A 23,305-nucleotide genomic window follows, 5' to 3' on the forward strand; every position below is an offset into this window, starting at 1 on the left:
TTTAGACTTTGTATCTCAATAATTATTAGATATACTATGTTTCAACTGCAGCTGAAAATCTATTTGAAAGGAAACATTTCTGTTATATCTTCAGTTAACATTTGCATTTGTTTTGGTTAAATATTCGAAATGAAATGAAATTCAAAATAAAATTCAGAAATGAATTTCAGTTCTTAGTTTAGGTAATTAATTTTAGTGATTTTTACTTCGTTTTCCAAAGGCAAACCCGACTTTACGTAAATTATCTTCTTTCACTTGTCTTTTGCTCATTTGTGCAGCTATTTCGTGGTATTTACCTGCAATTTGTCGACTTTGTGCTGCTTCTTTTTCGTGCTCCTGGCAGTTGGCAGTTGCTGGACACTTAATAAAAAACTGACAAATGCCAGGCGCACTCGCGGCCTGTCTACCTAGAAGGCAATGCCAAAACACGACTTTATCTGCCTATCGGTCTGTGCAAGAGTGTGTGCGTCCGTGTGAGTGTGTGTGGGTTCGCGTCCTGTCTGCCAGCATCCTGCGAGCGAATTTTCAACGGAAGTGCAAATTAGCAGCGCTGCCGCCGCACGAGGCTCGCGCGTTTCGTTTATGGCACTTGGAACTATATTTTTTATGACCCAACAGATTTTTAAAAAACAAAGAGGCAACCTCAAGGCTCAAGGACGAGTCGGGACCTTGACTATGTTGCCGTTAAAAAGTTAATGATCAATCATAAAAATATGCTGCTGCTCATGTGTTTCGACTTTTGGCTAAAAAATGTGTGCTGAGTGCATAAAAAACCTGGGAAAGGGACTCGCTCAAGGATAAGTCTAGCATTGAATGTCTCAACGTCTGCCAGCAGTCGTGCCGCCTTCAATTTACGAGCATTTGTACAGAAATAACGCGGCATGAACAACATTTCTCATTCGCTTGGAGTTTTCGGCACGAAATTCTTGTCATGATTCGATCGAATCCAGAGGACACAGACACGATGTGACCAACAACAAAAGCAACTAGCACAGCGAGTGGAGAAAGAACAACTGCAGCTACAACCAGCAACGTTCACATGTTGCACTTCGGGGGTCACAAAGGTTCAGCTTCAGTTACAGAGTCCAAAAGTCGTGGTTCAGATAACAAAAACAAAAAAGTGCTGAAAGAAACGTTGAGAACTTTGTTGATGGGAGAATTGTCAACTACTGAGAGACACACATACAGCTGTAACTGTAGCTGATCGAAGCAGCAATCCAATTAAAACTATGCTCAAATCTAAGACAAAGTCTAGGCAGTTCTCAATAGATGAGTTCTCTAAGTGAGAACTGACAAAGATCAAAGCAGACGATAAAGAAGCAATTCATAAATAATCAGTCATGAATATATATATTTTTCTAATAATATTTCTATAGATATATATTATATTTTAGAGGTATACCCTATACATTTTAAAATAACTATCAATAACTGAGTCCTTTTGACGCCACGCTGAGCTCATCTATATTTTTTGAAAGTATTATATTAAAATACATATTTAATATATTAAAATTGATATAATTGATAAATATATACATGAAAATGTTATAATAAATATGAAAATTTTATTTATAATAGTCAGAATACTTTCATATCAAGCTTCAAGGCATCATAGCTTTATAAGCCTATTAGATACATATTAAAAATAAAACATTTCCTCAATGAAATAAAACGAAATAAATGACAAACTTGCTATCTAATATTAAGTCTAACATTCAGTTATAATCTAGAGATTAGGCACTTGTCGTGTAGCTGAAGACTTTCGATAACACCCCAACAAGACGATATATATTTCCACTATATGCACAGATCTACGACATACTTCATTGGAGCAGATCAAATAAAATTATTTATATTTATATATACATATGAGAACAATAAATCAGGCAAAACTGACAGAAAATTTGATAAAAAAGCAAGCGCAAAGCTGATAAAACGAATATAAAAGGCAGACGAACTGGACATTGGGAGGGGGAAAGACACAACAAACTCGTATAACATTTTAATAAAGAATCATAAATTTTAAAAGAGACGACAACAAGAGGAGAAAAAAGACACAAGAAGTTGATGAAGAAGAAGACGAAGCAGCAAAGACAGCGACAAAAGCGACTTGGAAGATGAGCGCTAAAAATAAATAAAACTATTAATCAGTGGAATGTTGCAGGCGAAGATGGGGCAGAAATTTTCCCTTTGCTCGCCGCCTGGAAAATGAACAGCGCCAGCGTTTGCGGCCATAAACAATTTTTAAAACAACTCTTTTTGCCAAGTCTTGTGCTAAGATGATGATGATGAAGAAGTAGAAGCAGAAGAAAAAAGGCAGCAAGACGCTTTGCCAATTGTGGCGCGGTTTTTCAACTGCTGCCAAGAAAAGCCAAGAGGAAAAGTGCAGCAACAGCAACAGCAATAGCAACAACAATAATATGAGACAGCAGCAACAGGAAAACAGTCGAACAAAAACAAAGCACACTGGCAGAGAGCACAAGAATGCGACACTGTCCCTGTGTATAGAAATGTATGTGTGTGTTAGTTGAGTGAAAAAGGGGGCGGGCTTGGCCGACGGCATAAGAAATGCCACTTGCGAATATTGTGTGCCAACGATAAACACTTCACTTCGGCCATTAAAATCAGCCAGAGAGAGAGAGCGTGCGAGAGCGAGAGCGAGCGCACAGCCACACACACAGTTACTAAACCAACGCACGGAGATACTCACACACACCACAAAGGCACTCACACGCACGCCAGCAGTAGCCGAGAGAGCGAATGAGTGGCCAAGAATGAACATGAGTGAGTGAGTGAAAGAGCGAGCGAGCGCAAGACAACAGCCCAAATGAATAATAGCGTTGCCGCAAGACAAATAACCCAGCCTTTTCTTCATATACGCTCGCTCGCTCTCGCACACGCTGAGCTTATAGGCGACGAGCATGTGCGCGCGCCTGCTTTGACTTATGGCAAATAAATCAGGCAGACATTGTGTGCACTGCTTGTGTGTGTGTGGGTGTTTGCCTGTATGTGTGAAGGGGAAATAAAATTCCAGCACTTGCTCACACAGACTCGAAACTGAGTGACAAAAAATGTTGGGCACTCTTCACACGTAGTTAATGTTAGTTGTACCTCCGCTTGTTTATTAATTAACAAAATGAAATTCATTTAATATTTATAACATTTCTTACCGTGCGCGATTTACGAGCGACAATCGCTCAAATTTTGTGCACATAAACAATTTATGCTTTCGGTTGTGAGACGAGGCGACAAATGAGCATAAAGCGTATTAAGCACGTCTTTCGCCTGGAAATTTATGTGAGAACCAACAAAGACAACAACAGCAGCAACAATACAAAGCACTGTTGCTCGCATTTTAAATACAATTTTAAATGCAATAAATAAATTTAATTTGCAACACACGCGACGCTGCTTATTTCTGTTTCTGCTTCTTATTCGATTTGCTTTTTGCGCATGTTCCGTAAATGTTGCCACAAAATAAACAGCAACGAAAAATTACTCAACTGCAAGTCGCATGTTTTATGGCCGCAGGGCTGCAAAATTTATCGCACTTGCCGCGCTTTCTTATGCGCCGCCATAAATTCCATACACACACACAGCCACATCGAACGAACGTCAGAGAGAGAGAGAGATTGGGAGAGTGACTGCGAGAGGACGCAGCTTGAAGCGAGATTTGGAAATATTTCAATGTTCGACACTCGATTGTGTTTATTTATAGATTTAAGCTCTTTTTAACAATTACTTGCTAAACTTACTGCACTTGACACTTAATGAGCGCATAAACAATTCGATAGCAACAACAACGTACTCAAAATCAATAAAATATTACAACTCACGGAGCGACGCGGCTCGACGCGGCTCGAGCGCTCATCGATTTATTTATGTGTGCGCGCCGAAAACAGAAAGAGCTCAGACTCCGTAGCACACGGCCAGACGCTGAAGAGAGCGCGCCTTCTCGCCTTGAGCTTGAGCGCTTTTTTTGCATAAGCTGCCGGTCAATAAAGCACTCATTTATTGCCTCGCTTTATCATCAAAAGCAGCAGCAGCAGCGACGTCACTGGAATGGCAGAGCATTCGATTGTTATATGGGTCAATTCCACTGGGAATTGTATGAGCCGCTGGCCTGCTTAGCAGTGGCCGTCGGAGTTTGCATGCCGCACACAATTATATAATAGCGCCATTGCGATGCATTAAAAATTCAGTTAATGAATTTTATTTTAATTTTTGCTAACACTGTCATTTAAATTACAGTCAACACCTCATCAAAACGAATGTTTTTCCACCCATACTGAACGCCTGCGATGCATTTTAATGAAACAAACTTCAATTGTGTGTGTGTGTGTGTGTGTGTAAATATGCGTGAGAGGATGTTGTGTCTATGTATGGCTTACGATTTATGTTCGATTCAATTTGAGCTGCATCTGAATCTGAAATCTGATCCCGCGTAAAGCTTACTAAAGCTTTGCTCGGTGAGCCCTTCTTAGTTGCCGCTAATGTCCAACAGATGGCACTGCATGGCCCGCTTGACTCATTTATCGTGCTCGTCTCTCTAACTCTGCTCAATTACGGCTGAGAATGAGCGACGGCCAAGCCCTAAAAGTTATTTTTGGCAAACCTACACGAACAAGTCATGAATGTCCGTGGATGCAAAATGGCATTAGTCAGACGGGGAGAGGGTATTTCACGTGCGTGGAAACACAAACATTGAGAAGTTTATGAGTTCACCGAACGAATGCGAAGCGTGCAGCATTTACAATGAGTCAAAATCAAGCGGAACTGGCAATAAGTGCGTAGCGATCAGTTGTAGATCAAGCTCAATAGGATTGGATTTTAAGTGTTTGGATTAATAAGTAATTAAGAAAATCAATAATGCATTCGGTAAGTTATATGTTAAGCTGATATGTTAAGATCAAGTTTGAAATTGTTGTTAAATTTGATTTATGTATTTGTATAGTTTCTTTAAAATATTTTTGTTTCTATTTTCAGGCTGATTCTTGACCTCCCCAATGCTAACGCCTGTCACATTTCAATTAAAGTGCTGATAAACGCTGTTGATTTATGCCAAAAACTTTTTCATTTTCCCTAAGCGATATAGAACTGTGGCCCTTGGGGAATTCAGCAGGCCGCAAAGTTTAATCTACACAAAAAATAATAAGAATCTTGAAATATTCGATTTCACCTATGTCGCGGAAATAACTAATAGAAACCTATACACGAGTTTATTACGAATAACAAAAAGAAAAAACAAGAATTTATGAAATGTTTTTGTTTTATAATACAACATTGAACAGACTAATTTTTGCGAGTGTACCACTTAGTGGGTGTAACTGTTGTCTGTTTGAAAGTGTGCGTGTGCCTGTGCGTGTGTGTATGTGCGAGTATTTCTGTGTGTGTGTGCAGCTGAAGGCACAATGATAAATGTGAAAAACAAAAAAAAAGAAGAAATTGGGTGAATAAATAGCCCAGATTCCGTTGAGCAAGCAGAAAAAAGGAAAAAATAAAAAAGCTGAATGAGAAAGAGAGCGCGAGTGAGCGTGCGAGTGCGAGAGAGAGTGGGAGAAAGAGCAGCAAGGCAAGTGGAACAGAAACAAACAAAACTTTGCTTTGCCAAAGGACAAACCGCTAAAACGCTGTGCGAAAAGCGAAAAGCGCAAAGCAAACAGCGCGACGAAGAAGGAGAAGTAAAGACGGCGCAAAGTCGAAAAAAGACGACGAAGACAAACAACAACAAACAGAGCTCCAAATGCCATTTATCAATGGCAAAGGAATTCGGAATTCAGTGCGGAAAGCTACAAAATGTTGTGGAGAGGGAAAATAGTAGCAAAAAAAAATTAAACAGAACTGTGAGCGAGAGAACATTAAGCACAAATATGAGAAACTAAGTAGAAATTGGAAGTGGAAGCTGAAAAGAGGGGCACTTAAATGGACTTGACATTTATAATATATATAATATATAAATAAATATATATATATATAATGTAAGCTAAAATTATTTTAGTTGGAATTAATAAATAGTTAGACAGAGACGAAACAAAGCTTAACTTGTGTTTACGTATTTAAAAAAAAAAACAACCCTTAAGCGTGTGTAGGTAAACATTGAAGGGTTGTGACCATATTGATCTATTAGGACTTTCAGTGGAGTACTTGGGGATGTATATTTAGTATTCAAAATAAACATGCTTATTCAGTATCGAATGATATCTATAGAGTAGATATAGTTGAATATATCAAGCAGCAATATAGATTAATATAGCTTAGACATATTTAAGAATATATTTGAATATATGTGTGATATGGATCTTAATATAGACTGAGATATGTTTGATATATGTATCTAAATAGACATAGCATCTTCCAAGATAGAGAGAAAGATACGAAATCTGATATTATTAATAAGTAAAAGTCTTATCAAATAATTATATTAATGTTTCCATTTTTTTATCATTTTTATATGTCAGGTACCTAAGTCATTAAATATGATTAATATTATATATTTTGCATGTATATAGTATATAAAGTAAATAGTTTATTTGCCTTATCAAAGAAGCTTATCAAGCTGTCTAATTTAGCTGAGAAACCTCTTGGATATCTTTTGTATCTATGTAAACACATGCATATCTTTTAAATTGCTTTATATTTCTCAGCAGACCAAAATATTCTTCTATGTTGACCGATTTTTAAGCCACACGCACACGCGGTCTACACGCAATCAAAATATAAAAAGAGATATCCAAGTAAAGCTAGCGACATAAATAAATAATTTTTATATGCGTGCTACATCTGTGTGTGTGTGTGTGTGTGTGTGCGTAGGTGTGTCTGCTTGTGTGAGAGAATGTGCGAAACAAGGATAACATGACTGATTATGTAAGCAAATGTGGCTAAGGCGAGGACGCGCACAAACAAAGCTCAACGCAGGCAGAGCTGCCACGCCCCCTCAGCCTGCCAACCCGCCAGTCCGCCCGCCCTTTGCCAGCCACCCTCCCACGCCGCAGCCTGAGGCGCTGTTTTTCTGCTTGGCCTGCCCTTTTTTTCGGCAGTTTGCCGCAGCAGGTTGATTTCCACACACAGATACACGCAGGCTGTGCGTGTGTGTGTGTATTGTTGTGCGTGTTTTTGAGCAAGTGGCACAATTTTTATTTTACGAACGCCTAATGTAATAAAGCCCGCCCTGAGACAGCCAAAGGCTGGCTAAAATGTATTGCCTGCGTTTAGCATTTCGGGCGATAAGGCCAGGACCAGCAGGACACACAGAGAGCGAGAGAAGAGCCTGCAGCTCCCGTAACAAATCTGAGGTTGCCAACCTTAACAGAGCGCATGGGAGCCTGGGGGGTGGGAGCGCGGGCGCTGTGGCTGGCCATGTGTGCGGGCGAATGTGTTTTGCGCCTGGAGCGGGGGTCAGCGGGCATAAATCAAACCGAAAATTACGCACGCATTCATCTGCTGAGCTGGCAAAAGAAGAAAGAAATATCTGCCACATTGCCCTACAAACGGTGGAAGCGGCGGCGGGGCTGGGGGCGTGGCAGGCGCTACAAATGGGGGTTGGCAAATGGCGGAAAATATGGGTAACTGTGCAAAATTTAATGGCGTACGAAAATCAATAAAAGGACGTCGTTAACAGCGGCATCTTCAGGTAGAGATACCTTCCCATGCATTGCCATTATTATATTTATATTAGACTACTTTCTCTTCCTCTTGCCTTTAAATTTCTGTGCTTCTGCATAATTTTATTGCAGGTCGTTTGTTAATGCTAAATGGCGACTTGTTTATACGCGCGACTCCATTGAAATTCAGCGCCGTTTGTCAAACTGCAAAAGGTTCAAGTCGAATCGCCGAATTGGCGAATTATAAATGCAAAATATTGCTGTCATCGAGCCAATGCTGAACAGTTAATTCCAACTGGCTACTAGTGATATGAAACTTGTGAAAAAATCATAATCAAAACTGCATAAATAATAATTATTGATCTAGCTCAAACTTTGACCTTCAAAAAGTGTTTGGTTTGCTTTTGCAGTTTGCTTTCGTCTCTTTAGATAAATCTAGTTTTTTTTTTTTGGCATTTCATATACTATCAGCTCAAGCATCTCAAAGGTAAAGGTTCTTCCTTCAGTTCTGTGGGCTAAGCAAATATTATATATATATATATATATATATATATATATATATATATATATATATATATATATATATATATACTTATGTAAATCATGTATTTATATATTTTATATTTTATAATTTAAAGAATATGCCAAGTTAAGTATAAGCTATGCTTTAGCGTAGAATTAGTCTTTGAAATTATTGCAAAATATCATTAAATATGCAAATGCAAAAATTACAAAACAATTTGAGAGAAATTGCCATGAGTTTGACAAAAAACCAGTCGAGGCGTTAAATACTCTATTCCTAAGCAAAGATTTGATTTTTTCTTTATGTGAGTTTTTTATTTTAAATTGATTTAGTATCTTCAGCTTAAAAGTTTTTGCCTTAAGTGTTGTTTAATATTTTAAATAATTGCTTTATACAACTCAGAGCAGATATAGTAAAATTTATATATAGGTTCTGTGAACTCGTTTAGATTGTCTTTCATGGGAAGCACTTGGCACTTACTGCAGCCGCCATAAACTGGCCGCCAATTAACTAATTTGCAAAAGCTTCTCCGAGGGGCAATTAAAAGTACGTGGCGCATGGTGCCAGCGACATGTGTGTTGGATAGAGATACAGAGACACACACAAATACACAATTGTAGTTAATTAACTAGGAACTGCAGCCAGTTGCTGCTTTACCTGCAAATGTCAAATGCCAAATGTCAGACGAACTGATAATTTTCTAAATAGTTGGCTGACAGATAAAACTTTACAATGTACCGGAAATCGTTCTAATGGAACTTTAGAATCGGGCGTCCAAATTGAGAACCAATAACATTGATCTCGAGCGACACTGACTGCTTAATACTCGTTCAGCTGACCATTTAATATATATGTATCTGAGGCGAAGGTCTAAGCTAATTCAACTGAGCAGCTTGAAGCTTGTTGCTTTGAAACTCTGAGCGATATATTTTCCTGTCCATTTGGGAGTATAATTCTTGATTGGTTGGTTGAGGAAACGAACCAAGTAGAGGAGTTTAGATGTGCTATATGTTGTATATGTCAAGTCTCTTATGAGCATAGATATCGTCTCTACACTTTCAGTCTCTACCTCTAAGCTCCTCGAAAAGTATAGATCATAGAGCTAATATGTTGATTTCTCAAGTCTCCTATGAGCGTAGGTCTATCGTCTTCACACTTTCAGACTCTACCTCCACCTAGCATTGGTAATAATTGAGTTTCTGATATAAATAGAAATTAAATTTAAGGAAAACTCTTATGGTTCTCATGGCATGCACTCAATGTGCTCTTATTCGCCTTACGAACGAGTATGAAAACTAAAAATTACCTCAAAATTAGGAAAGAAAAACGAAATATTTGGCACACGCTCAGCCAGTTGCCCACTTCAAAGCTATGGGCGGGTCGATGTTGCAGAGGGGCTGGGAGGATGCGTGAGTCCAATTGCTTCGTTTCATGTTTTGCGCAAAGTGGCGCCAAAGTTTATCAACAATTCAACAAATTTAGATAGTTTATTGCACATTATTATGCTCCTATTGTGAATTGCGTGCCAGTTGGAGCCCCTCGGGCAGCCGTCGACCGTCGACCCGGCGTCCCATCGATACAAGACATTTGCTCCATCTTTATAAATAGATGCTTTGTTATAATTGTGAACGCGAGTGGCGAGTGCCCGACATATGGCCACGAGACCACAAACTCGAGCACGTGATAATATTCCGAATTTGTTGAGTCTGGATAAGTTTCTGGAGCACTATAAATAGATCGGTCAGCTGATTGTATGTTCCGATTACAAGGAAACTTGTAAACAAGCGTGTTACAGGCTAGTGTAATAATTATATATAATTTCTAGCTTAAGTATAGACCGTTATAAGTGCATTAGATTGCGGTAAATAACATTGTGATCGATTTCCTCTAATGGCTAGAAACGACTTTGAGAACGTTAAATAAATCGCGAGATTATGTTTACATATATATATCTTTATATAGATCTTGTGGTAAGTATTATATACAGATATTTGAATATATTTAATCTATGTTTTATTTACATATATAATGTGTATAAGAAAAAACAACAGATATTTATTTACACTATTTTTGTTTGAATTAAATATTTACAAGATATTATGCCTATATATGGAGCTGCATGCATATTGATATAAAAGTTATACAATTGTATGGGGGTTCCAAATTCCTATCTCTGAGAGCAACCAACTGTAAATCGAAACATTAGCCAGACACAAAATCATTTTAATCAATTTAAGCTCGATGTCAACCCCCAGCTGAAGTTCTATGACAAGTTTCTTGGGCTATAGGGGGAGGAAAACCACATTTATATACAAATATATAAACATATACATATATATATATATATATATATATATATATATTACAGCTGTAAGTATATTTCTATGGGCTCTTTATTAATTTTCTAATGGATTTTACGTTTCTGCGTTTGAAGATTTCAACAATTCAGATAAATATTTATGCGCAGCGTCTCGGCTGTGAGGGGGGCGCAGATACATCTAAAGATGCGGATGCGGATACGGATGCTGACTTGCTGACTTGCTGACTTGTCTGCGACAGTCTTTTGGGTCCCTTTTTTATGGACACACACACAGCCATACACATGAGCATTGATTACGATTGGCAAGTGGCATTTAGTGAGCAAAGTTTGTTTATGTTTTTTCTCTTTACTGGCTGTGCGTGTGTGTGTGTTGGTAATTTATGCGCCTGTATAAATTGCCAATAAACAAACCACATTTGGAAAAGCGGAAAGCTGCAAAGGTTGCACATTTGAGCCCTGTCGCTGACAGCCAAAACACTTGAGGCCTGGTTAACACAACTAAAAACACACACAAAATTAACAACAATTAACAATTGGAATCGTTTGTGTTGAGAGTTGTTAACTCAATTGCGTTTAATTGGCTGCTGCCTGGCCTAAACGATGTGTGTCTGTATGTGAGATTGCATGCGAGGGAAGTTTGGTCGGTTGCCGGCTGCGTGCCCCAAAGCGGTTTACGATAAAGTGCAGCATGCTGAAAAATTGCTAACAAAATGATACGCTTTGTAAATGGTGCTCTCTCTCGCTCTCTCTCTCTCTCTCTCTGGGTTGCGGCTGCAATTTTCGCACCCGCTTTTCTTTGCGTGCCAAGTGATACTTTTTCCACACACATACAAAAAATGAAAGGAAAATCAAATCAAGAAACGAGAAAATGCGCCCAGTCTGTGGGGCGGCTTTAATTGTGCAGCAAAGAAAACCTAAAGAGCAAGCAGCTGTGTGTGTGTGTGCAGGTGCGTGTGTGTGTATGTAAGTTGACAAACTGAATAATTGCCAATTATTTGGCAAGTTTTATGAGCTGATAATTTCACATATTATATATTGTTAAATTCATATCGCAAAACACCTATGAAGTCAATCTGCTTTCTCTCTCTCTCACTCACTCTCTCGCTCTCTCTCTTTGTTGGGGCATGCACATGCTAAAGTCTATATACAGTATATACAGTATATATTGAAATATATGTGTTTGTTGATAATTTTGGCAAATGCACACAACATTTACAATTTATTGGTATTTTGAGTATATTTTAGGGTTTACCTCTCTCGCTCTGTGGGACCTCCTTTGACTGACACACTGGACACACCAAATGAAGAGGATGCAATATGCGCAACAACAACAACAACAACAACATGAACAATAACAAAATTCAAGAAATCAAAAACAAAAAGAAGTCGAAGAAGCATTTTGATAGGTTTCAGATGAAAACAATTGCGGATCATGTGAATGGATTGGACAAAGGTTTTTCAGATTTTTCGAATTTTTCATATTTTTCATATTTTTGTGGGAATGGCTATCAAAAGTTCTGAGTTTTTCATTGGGTTTTGGGGATCTTTTTTTTTGTTTTGGGCACATCAAAATTCAAAAATTTCTGAGCGCAGCAACTGATACAAAAATGTATAAAACAAACAAAAAATTGCTTTAAATTGTCAAATGAAAAATATTCAAAATATATTTGTAAGACAAAAAGAAAACAAAAATTGTAAAAAATATATTCGTAAACTATAAGCTTAAGAAATGAATATAAATAACATTGCACTTACCTAGCCAGTCTGGTAGAAGAGAGCCCGCAAGAGATTCTGAGTATCTCTTACCTGAAAAGCAATAGAAAAATGTTTTGTTTAGTTGGGAGTGTTTTTACGGCCAAATGCCTAACTTGGGTGTTAGTATTAATATTAACAAAGAAAAAGAATTAAAATAAATAATTATTGTTATAAAGCATCAAAATTAGTCCTTTATAAATATATTTATAATTTTATATAATTTAACATAATTTAATAATTAGTAAGAAAGTTAAGTAATCATAAATAAATGTTAATTTTAATATAACAAAATAAAATTATTTAAATTTTAGTATAAATCAAATTAAATTGAAATATATAAATTGAAAAAAGTATTTTTAATATTTGGTAAAATTTGTAAAAATTAATTGCGATTTAAATATTGCATAAATTAAAAAATATATAATATGATAAAATATTATGTATACAGTATTTTCTGCAAATAACTGTCTGTAGGATTATCAAAGAAATTTATATTTGAGTAAAAAATATTCAGTGGTTGACAATAAAATAATTAAGAAAATTAAAAAATGTAGTCTGTTTAGGCTTATCATTTATGTAATTTAAGTTATGTTTGAAAATTTCCACAATTGTTTAAGGAAATAAAAAGTTGCCTTTCAACATTCAAATGGCTAAACTAAATTTGGTATATTTCCATCTGCATTTTCCACTAGATATAGCTGAAGGATGGGTGTGGGGCACTATAAAAGACACATGACTGCCAGAAGAGCGGCAGGGTTTTCATAAATTTTAGCCAGCTTCGCGGCATTCTGTATTTGGTCTATATGCATGTAAATAAGCTCGGATAAATCATAATTTCAAGCTTAGCGAGCAGCCAGCAAGGTGCAGGCCAGGCGCAAGCTGCCTCGCTCCTAATGCTAATCTAATAACTTTAGCCGTCTACAATTTATTTGTCCTAACAGCAGCGCACAAAATTATGCACATAGCACGCAGCCGGCAAAGACTCAGAGCCAGCTCCCCAGCTCCATCTCCAGGTAATCCAGGTACTAGTCGCCATTATGTGCCAAGGAGCTGGCAGTAAGACATTGAAGCGCGTCAGGTGCGCGCATTAAAAGTGCTTCCTTCCCTCTTCGCTCTCTCTACTAAATTTCTGCCAAAGTTTTAAATAATCGAAAACGACTCGACGCACTTGGCGAAAAGTTGAAACATGCAAAATTTGCATAAATAACAACTAAATGCAACTTGACGCTCAAAATGGCGCCAAATGATGAATTGCGACGGGCCGGAGTAGAGCAGGAGAAGCCAAATACTTAATAAAGATATTCTCAAGTGTTTGCAAGTGCCAATAGAAGCTGGTTACTTACGGCAAATGCTGAATATGCTTGCTGCATAATTCATTTCTTACTACATTAATATATTTTTTTTATTATTTATAGTAAAGCACATTTTAAATTATTTTTTTTTATTTATTGTATAATTTTGATATTGCTTTACAACATTTAAATTTGAGTTGAAATTTAATTTCTTATACAAATTTTAGAGGCACTCAGACACATTTGAAATTTGATTGTAGATTAAATATTTTATGATTCGAAACTGATCTGAGAAATTCGTGTTTCTAGACAGTTAAGCAAACCAGATTCTAAAAATTGTTTTCTTTTAAATCATATAAATATCTGCATTTGTCTAATAAGATTTGACATCAGTTTTTAGTTAATTAAGTATATTTCGAATTCAATTCCATATTCCGTTCAGCTCACCCAGTTTGCGTTCTGTCTGGCCGTAGCAAAACACATTTTGATTTCTGATTTGTAATGCATTTTTTATGAACTCTCAAAGGCCGCATCCTGTGCCCGCCTTCTGCCTTCTGCCTTCTGTCATTTGGCAGCCCAGTCAACTAGCCCAGTTTCCGCGCTGGTGTCAAAAAGGGGCGTTACGCAGCTGTTGTTGTTGCTGTGGCTGGTTTGTTTATATATTTTTGTATTATTCTTGTTGAGTTCGTGTATTTTTTATGCACGTCTGCGCTTTTGTATGCAAATAAATCAGCGACGCCGCGTCACATGTCGCATTTCTAGCCGGTTGGGTAGGGCGGGCAGGGGCCAGTGGGCCAGTGGGCGTAGCCGGGTGGGGGCTCTGGCATTTGGCGGCTGTGCTGGCCGCATTGCGCAAAATCATATCTCACACTATTTGTCAGAGCAGAGATACTTTTATTTTGAAATAAATTGCAAACTCTTTTGCCAGTTTGTTTGGCTCAACTGCATTTCCATATTCGAGTCGCATGCCAGGCGATATTTTATAATGAAAATCCTCGCTTGACATACGTGTGTGTGTGTGTAAACTGCAGTACACATACAATTTTCACATTTGACTAAATTTATCGCACAGTATTCGGGATTTGCGCCAATGAAAGAGCAGCCAATAAATAAATTAAATTAATGGCAGCTGCCGTTGATTTTTTGTTGTTTTTCTGTTGCATCCCTTTTAGCCACAAGCCCCGGCCAGTCAAGGGTTAAATGTCTATGCGACTGTTTATATCATTAGCTAAATCTACACAGCTCCTTCCATCGGACATTGGCTATTAGCTAACAATACTGGCTCGCCTTGCTCTCCGCCCAACAGTCCCCTGCGCTGCCAAGCGTGAGAGAGTAAAGTCCCTTTGCTGGATTTATTATTTTTACAAGATAAATGCAACATTTTACATTGGAATTTACGGGCGTGTGGCAAAAAACAACAACAACAGCAACAATAGCAACAACAGCGACTACAATGACAAAGTCAAATGTCGCTGCACAGTGACTTGCATATGCCGATAATGGTATGAAAAATGTGCTCATTAGCAAGAGCTGAAAAGTGAGTAAAGTAGAAAAACTCTTAAAGCAGATATTATTAAAACACCTGCTATAAATTTGTATAATATACATGGCTATTTCATAGAAGATTTTTCTTTTAAATTAATTAAAATATTTCAATTGACTTTCTATAATTTTTTAGAATTTATAGAAAGGCTTCAGAGAAGTTATATAAAATAAAGATCAGCTTTTAATTATGATGAAATTATGTTCATTTTTCTAGATGTTTATTTTGTTGTAAATATTATGCATAGTTATTACATTTTCTATGATGTTGTCTATAATTAATGAATTTATTCTTTTATTTTAAATTTTTATTTTTGGAGCTAGACTAATTTGAGTGTACGATAAAAGATAAGCTTTAATTAATTTCCCTAATTAACTCAAGTTCACAATGATTGCATTTCATAATTAACTAAATTTTCCATATTTTGTACCAGTGTGCAACTAGTATAAATTTCATGTGGCGGCAGCAGCAATACCCAGCGACCATTTGGCCATTTGGCCATTTTCGATAAAGCACATTTAAACAAATGAAAATCCTTTAAACAAGGATAACAGCAAGCGGCCAGCCGGTGCGTTCAGACAGCAACAGGATCACACAGTGTGTGTGAGTGTGTGTGTGGAGCATGCGAGAGACCTGCACAATGTAACCCCACAAATTCGACTCGCTGCGGCCCACCCTTGGACTCACTTGAGTGTGTAATTGTGTATTTATTTGCGTTATTTGACAAAATATCAACAAGCACAATCAATCCTCGGCAGTTGCCAGGAGGCAGTCGCCAGTCGCCGGTCGCCAGTCGCAAGTTGGCAGTTGGCAGTAGGAAATCGGGTGTCGGGAGTCGTGAGTTCTTCGACCCCCCACTCGCAACTCCATTGGCAATTGCGAATGCTGCCATATGTCTGCCATGGTAGCCGGCAGAGAAATCCATTTAAATTAAAGCTGAGCTGCATTCGAAAAGGCATAAATATCGAGTGGAGTGAAGAAGGGACGCCAGGCGGGGGTCAAAGAGTTGCTATTGTGACTCTGACTGTGACTCTGACTGTGTGTTCTTGCCTTTGCTAACTTTCAATTTGAGCTGAATTCAAATTTAGCCCCGGCAACAGCCCAGGCCAAAGGCAATAAACTCTCAGACTGTTTTTTATTTTTCTATTTTCTATTTTGTGTTTTTTTTTGTTATACAGTTGAACTTTGGCTCAATTCTCGCACAAATTTAGAGACTGCAGAGTGCAGGCCCCGGACTCGCAATTGTATCTTATGCAAATTTACGTAAATTAAACAAAATCTTTGGAAAACAGAAAAATAAGTATTTGCTATTTATGTATATGCAAAACTTGTGTATCGAAACTTAAGTTATTAAGCAGCGGCTGTTCCCAAAGATTCTCGACTTTGGTTCAGGTAGCTTTGCCCAGTGCCCAGTGCCCAGCCCAGTGAAAAATAACATTTTATGCAAATTATTCGAATAAACTAGATTTTGTATAACGTTGTAACTTTTAGTTTTAGTTTCAGGCCTCATATTTATTTAAAATTCTTAAATTTATTTATATATTCAAATACAAGACGAGCGCTGTCATTTTTGGCCTTCTCATTGACGCTCTTCAAGACAGAGATGATTTAACTTTTTTTCGTTTCAATCAAGGTGTAAATATCTTTTAAGAATCGTATAATCTAATTTCGAATCACGTATTTCATAAATGTGTTCGCCTGAGCAGTACTGTTCCATGTGCAAATTTCCTACTGGGTTGTCAGGACCACACAAAGATAGACTGCACACATAGACTCATATGTGCTCGCCAATATGGCTGTGTATGTGTGAGTGTGTGTGTGTGTGCAATGCGGCAAAGACTTATGGTTTCAGTGCCGGAATTAGAAGCTTTCTGCTTGCATTTGCACCGAGCTGCACTTGTTGTTGTTGTTGTTGTTGTTGTTGTTGTCGTTGGAACATTTGTCGTCCTTGTTGCTGCTGCTGCTGCTGTTGTTGCCTGCTGCACCTCCCGCCCGCCCACGTCTGCCAAATATATTGCAAATAATTCTCAATATATCGTAAAATGTCTGTTGCTAGTACAGTAAATATGCAAAGCTCGTTTAGCGGTGCAAATAAAGGGTTAGTTAGGTCGCCAAGGGGTAGATGCGGCAGAGGGGTTGAGGTAAGTGCTATTTCCGAGGGGCAGAGTGTTGTGCTGCTTGCTGTGACTCTTGGTCACTGCGGCTGCGAGGACTCTTTCGGCGACTTAAATAATGTCGAATGTCGAATATTGTTTAAGGACAATCCACAGCTCAGGTCAACTAATTAGGAGCACATTCGATGCTCCCAACACAGCCACACACCCACAGCTATATATACAGTGAAACATATGGCGCTGAACTAAATTGACGATGGGTCGCACACTTTGACAGTTAATTTTGCAATTGTATTTCAATAACAATAAATTCTGCACGTACGACATGAGATACGATGTTGTGTACGCGACTGTGCGTGTATGTGTGTGTGTGTGTGTGTGTGTGAATGCTTCACACGCAATGCAGATAGAGGACGACCACACCCTCCAGCTGACTGGCTGACTGCAGCGCCCACAATGACCAAAACGCATTTGGCGCATACAAATACAAATAACGCATCTAATTAAATTTTAGCTGCAGTGCACACACACACGTACAGTAAGGCCCCCCTAAAAGGGCAACAACAACTGCTGCTGCACTCTCTGTGCATACACATTGATCAATTAACAGACAATATTTTCATTTGTCAATGGGTTAATTTATAAGCAAATCAATGGCGTTGCATTAAGCCCAACCCTCTGCCAGTCCTGTGTGTGTGCTGTGTGTGTGTGGGGGTGGGGGTGGGGCTGCTAGTGTACATGACATTTGTGCCTCATTTCCTCAATAAGGCAAAGCGTGTGCCGCGGCGCCGCGCCGCATGCCAAGCGAACCATATTGTTAATGGTGCAAAATCCGGAGGGCAAACACACAAACATACACACACACAAACAGACATGCACACACACACACACACACACACACACACACAGTGACGCTGTCGCATGGCCGACAGGTGCTGCAATGGCCGGCTGTCTGCGCTCTGCATGTGTGTGTGTGTGTGTGAGTTGCTGCTGTGGGTCAGCACTCACCCTCAGCTGCTGCTGCAGAGGGTTGCAGACGTATGTGCGCTCTCGCTCTTTCTCTCGCCTGCTCCCTCTCGCTGACTGCTTGCAACTGTTTCGTTCTAGTTGGAATCCCTTTGCCCAAGTAGCAGTTGTTGTTGTTGTTGTTGTTGTTTGGTGTGTGCTGGCATTCCATGGCAGACAGCCGAGGAATGCCAAAAGTGCATTGCTGCTGTGTATGTGTGTGTGTGTATGTGTGCGTGTGTGGCTTGCAATTGTTTTCAAAGAAGTCCCCGAACCGTGTGCTAAATGTCAAGTTCAAATGCCAAAGTTCTTCAAATGAAATGATGCTTCGCCTTCTCGTTCGCCCCTTTTCATTGTTGTTGGCTGCCTCGTTGCAGCTGCAACTTTATGATCTGTGAATTTGTTGCCAATTTGCAGTTGTTGCTTTAACCGTTTAGTTAATTTGGCGAACGCGAACTACTTTCACATGCTCCCCAAGCAATTCTTGGCACTTAGTTGGGCATGAGAGAGAACTCTGAGCGAAAGGTATTTAATCGGGCTCAAAATGCTAGTGAATGCTGCTTATGTCAGCTGAGTTATTCTTAGCTCTTTATACCCAATCATAATCAAGTCGTGCGCTACTCCAGAATTTACTTTTAAACTTAAAAATCCGTGTCAAATCGATTTAAATATATATATTTATTCTCTGTGCGCCGTAGAAGCCTTTGGACTCCTTCAAGTCGCACAGGAACTCTTAAAAGCTCTACGAGCTGCAAATAAATGTTTTCTATGTCAAGCGCACACAAACATGTATTATTACACACACATACACATACACAGTAATATACGTGTGTGTGTGTGTGTGCATATTTATAGTATGCTTGTATTTGTGTCTCTTCTAGTTGGGCGCGTGTGTTAAGCTTCACTTGAATGTGATTTATGTGATCCGTTTCAAATTTATTGCCACAAGTTTTGTTTGTACACACACTAAGCGTGTGTGCGTGTGTGAGTGTGTGTGTGTGTGTGTGTGTGTGTGCGAAACGCTTTCATTGTAGAATTACCGCGTGGTTCGCTGCGCTCCCCATAATGCTGCTACAGTTGTTGTTGTTGTTGTTGTCGCTGTCGTTGCAATTGTTGTTATTGTCACTGCGCCCAGCAACTGCCAAGTGACACAAACAAACGAAAGTACAAATACACAAAAAATATGTAAAGAAAATGCCAAGGAACGGCACAAACCCCTTGACAACAATGGTCTGCAGGGAGAGAGAGAGAGAGACAGAGAGACATAGAGAGAAGGAGGGCAGCTCTGACTAACCGATGCACTACCAATTGCAGTTGCAATTGCAAGCGCTTGACGTTGACGGCCTTATGTGGGCCATGGCATTAAATGATTGAATTGCCAACTCTATATCAGTCGGCTTCCTCTTGCCCACTTTTGTGGCGCTCGGCTAGCGCCTACTTAGAGCTCGATTCAGGTCTAAGTCTCGACGCCTGCCCGCTCTGCCAGCTGTGGAGTAGTTACAGCTGCTTGGCCTGGCGTTTAGATACCAGAACGTGACGAGCATTGCCAATGGGTGCTGTGCACTCTGAATATTCTGTGTGCCGCAGTTGTCAGGTGGAGCTCGTTGCCACCCCCGCCTTTTGCCACGCCTCGCCCATGCTTAATAAAGTTATGAAATTGCAATGCGTGCGTCGAGTTTTGCAGTTTTAAGTGACATTTGTGTGACAGACATGCGCCCGTGCATCCGTGAGCCGTGAGGTTTCGTGTCACGCACAGCTGTCAGAAGTTGTGCCAGACGAGACGAGGGGGTGGCTTTAAGCAGTGGTTGCTGCCGATGCTCACAATGGGCGACAGTAGACAAATCTTGCAAGAGTTTTAATGTTATTTGTAACTTTTTAGATAGCTAAGTCTTTGGATATGTTTTTACCGTTGATATTTAATGGTATTTAATATATATTATTTATTAAATTTAATTTGATATTTATTTTTCTGATTTTATAATTTTTTTTATATATTTTTAAAAATATTTTGTGCTATAATTATTTTTTAAATATTATTGTTATATTTTATTATTTATTTTTTTATTTACTTATATAAAATGTAGAATAGTATTTTATTTTCTTTTATTTATTTTATTTATTTATTTACGCTTTAAAAATAATTTTAAGCATTAATAAAAATAAATGAAAAAGTTCTTTGCACCTTTTAAATAAGTTTTTGAATTGTTTCAGTTGTCTGTTTCCCCTTTATTTCATTCTAAAAAAAATCTAAGATAAAGACTAAGTTAATTTATTTCGAATAAAACAGTTTTAAATAATATTAAATACTTTAACAAGTCCAATTCAATTTTATAAGTATTTGGATTTTCATTTAGCTTTTTCATTCATTCTTTCCCTTAACCATATTCCACTGTCCCTTTTCTGGCCGAGTTTTCTTTGCGCTTTACGCAAATGTTTTCAATGCGAAGGTCAAGTGATTTGTTTATGAGCCCGGGACGCACAACGGTTAGCAATTTGTTGTGACATGTGTAAGCGGCACGCCAGCAACAATAACAGCAACGGCAACGGCAACAGCAACAGCCACGGCTACAGCTACAACAACAGCGACAACAACAACTCATTAACCCATGCTGAACTCTGAAGCCCCAACCCAGCAGCCAAGCAGCCAACCAGCCAACATCTGTCAGCAGCCAAGATCGTGACGCTGAGCAGGTGGGGAAGGAGAACAGGAACCAACTGACAGCTACAAAATTGAGTTAGTTAACAGTTTTATACGCAGGCGCGCAGATTTTGCGTGTTGTGCGAGGAATGCAGCCAACTGGGATATGGCCAAACGAAACTGAAGACGGTCGACGGGACAGATAACACCCAAGTCTCCAAAGTCGCCAAGACTCGACTGACTGCGACTTCGACTCCGACTCCGACTACCAGACCGAGCTCGAGTCAACAGAGCAGCCAAGTGACACTCACAAAATCTGACAGAGGCAGCGGCTTTAGATGTTTCTCATTGTTGTTGCTGCTGTTGTTGCTGAGTGACTAGCGCGCATGCGCAGCCGTTTTGCTTTATTACAAGGAGAAGGAGACGAAGCAGCTCGCTGGACGCTGGCCGAGACCGGCGTGCGCAGGCGCGCCAAGTGACACATGAAAACGAAATGAAAATGACAGTGGCAAGTGACAGCATCGCCATCAGAGGCAGACGTGGCCAAAGACCCAATGACACTTGCTTAAATTGCGCTTAACATATTCAATTAAGTTTCTTTCGCCTGGCAGGCATTTGCAACTTTACGTATTCACAGATTGTTGCTCATAATGAAAAAAACATGGTGTCTCATTTGAGTTTATAAATTAATTATTTTACGGGCCAAGGATGCTCTCTATATTTATATAAATATATAATAATATTATATAAATATAAATTTATTATAAGTGAAACAAGTTTTAATAAGTGCTGTCTGCTCAGAAATAAAGCTTTTATGGGATTATCTTCTATGAGAGTGTAAACATTTCAAGGAAATATTTAAGTAAAATTCTAAAATTCAATTATAATTTTGATACAATTAATATTTAAGCTGAAGCTTTAAAGAGCTTCCAAAGCTGTTGTAACAGCTGCTTTTACGTATTTCTTACAACTGATTGAATCTGTCTCTATTAAACTTTCTCTCTCTCTCTTCCTTAAGCCCTCTTACGCTTTTAGGGCTTTCATAAACTAATAATAGATATCTGCAACCAGTTTATATATTTCCCTAACTCGTTATCGCTTATTCTACCCCTTTCAGCTCATGTCATTGTGGGCTTAAGCTGACTGCAACTGGGACTTGACCATTGTAATTTCATTTGTAATTAGCTGAATGCGGCATGAGTCGCTTCTCAAATGGCACAGTGGTCCGCAGTGGGCCAAAAAATGCAGCCAAGTGCCAAAAAAAAAAAAAAAATAAAAAAAGTGTTGCTGCTGTTGCTGTTGTTGCCTGGTTGTTGCTGTTGTTGCTGCTGAGTTTTTGGTGCGACATTTTGGTGCGCCGTATGCCATATTTTATTTCCATTGCCAAAAGTGTCATGTTACAGAGATTTATGTGCGCTGTCACCACGGACGACGATGCTGCTGCCTTTTGAGCCATGTTTGCTGTTGCTGTTGTTGTTGTTTCTGTTGCTGGGCAGTTAAGTGTAAATGCTTATGCACGTGTGAGTGTGTGTATGTGTGTGTATGTTCACGCCCAAAATGTTGTCATGTTTTGTGACGTAGAGAGAATTTTTATATGTATAAATAAAAATGCGTTGTCTACCAATTCAAATGCACGATAAGCAACAGCAGCAGCAGTTCGAAATGCTTGACTCTCTGTTAGTTATCAGCACACACACACACACATACGCACACACACATTTGGTCAGGCATCCAATCAGTGATTTATGAACGACCGTTTTCATTGGAAAGTGTTGCGGGAGTCGTAACTGTAGGCATTCTAGCCATTCGATTCTAGTCGCACTCTTTTACCTGTTTCACAGAGGCCTAGAGCCTCGTAGACTGCTGACACTTTCTTTTTCCTTCACTTCATTTGCAACAGCAACAGCAGCAACAAGAACGACGACGAGCGCAACATCAACAACAGAAATTGGCGCCAGAGGCAAATGGTTCGATACGCATTGGTTCTATTTGGGTTGCGTCTGGGCTCAGGTGTCAATACACTCGCATTTGGTAGCCGCAGAGGCGGCCATTGGACATGCCCTGTTCATACCCTGATCCCAATCCCAATCCAAATCCAAATCCCAATGCCCAAGTCATAGCCAAGCACTGACAATGACATATTTGGCTGGCACTTTCATCGCACGTCCATGTTAATATGCTCAAGATTTATTGCCTCTCGATGACAAAGGAAATGGCATTGCATGTCCACTGTTGTTATAGTTGTTGTATTTGTTGCAGTTGTAGTTGTAGTTGTTGCTCTATGTGGGCACCATTTTGTAGCTGCTGTGGAAAGTTGCATAATTTTTATGGGCGCTCGTTAATAGATCATCAATTGAGATTGGAAGCCATTTCGATAAGCTGTGGTGGGTCGCATTCGAAATTCGTTTGAACCCGAAAAACGTTTAGGAATGTCGTTTCGATAGTGGTTGCTAACAGAGAGTGAAAATGCTATCTAGCTGAGGATTTATTAAATTGAATATCAAATAGGGGTAA

At 39.0% G+C, this 23,305-nt stretch overlaps 1 protein-coding gene across 6 annotated transcripts in view; it reads right to left on the reverse strand.

Moving 5' to 3' along the window:
- The window catches only part of LOC111595201 (homeotic protein ultrabithorax), a 91,265-nt gene that overhangs the window by 50,599 nt on the left and 17,361 nt on the right, over positions 1–23,305 (reverse strand). For 4 of the 6 annotated variants that reach the window (XM_023308803.2, XM_023308822.2, XM_023308813.2 and 1 more), the window contains one exon: positions 12,200–12,250. The exons of 1 other annotated variant lie outside the window; for it this stretch is intronic. In XM_023308803.2, coding sequence (XP_023164571.1) covers positions 12,200–12,250 — 51 coding nt within the window. Of the gene's footprint in view, positions 1–12,125; positions 12,251–23,305 lie in introns of those variants that run through there. One more of the 6 variants, XM_023308838.2, reaches the window with a different exon arrangement.

This window comes from Drosophila hydei, unplaced genomic scaffold (genome assembly GCF_003285905.1).
Source record: "Drosophila hydei strain 15085-1641.00,03,60 unplaced genomic scaffold, DhydRS2 tig00000063-arrow-pilon, whole genome shotgun sequence".
Taxonomy (NCBI): domain Eukaryota; kingdom Metazoa; phylum Arthropoda; class Insecta; order Diptera; family Drosophilidae; genus Drosophila; species Drosophila hydei.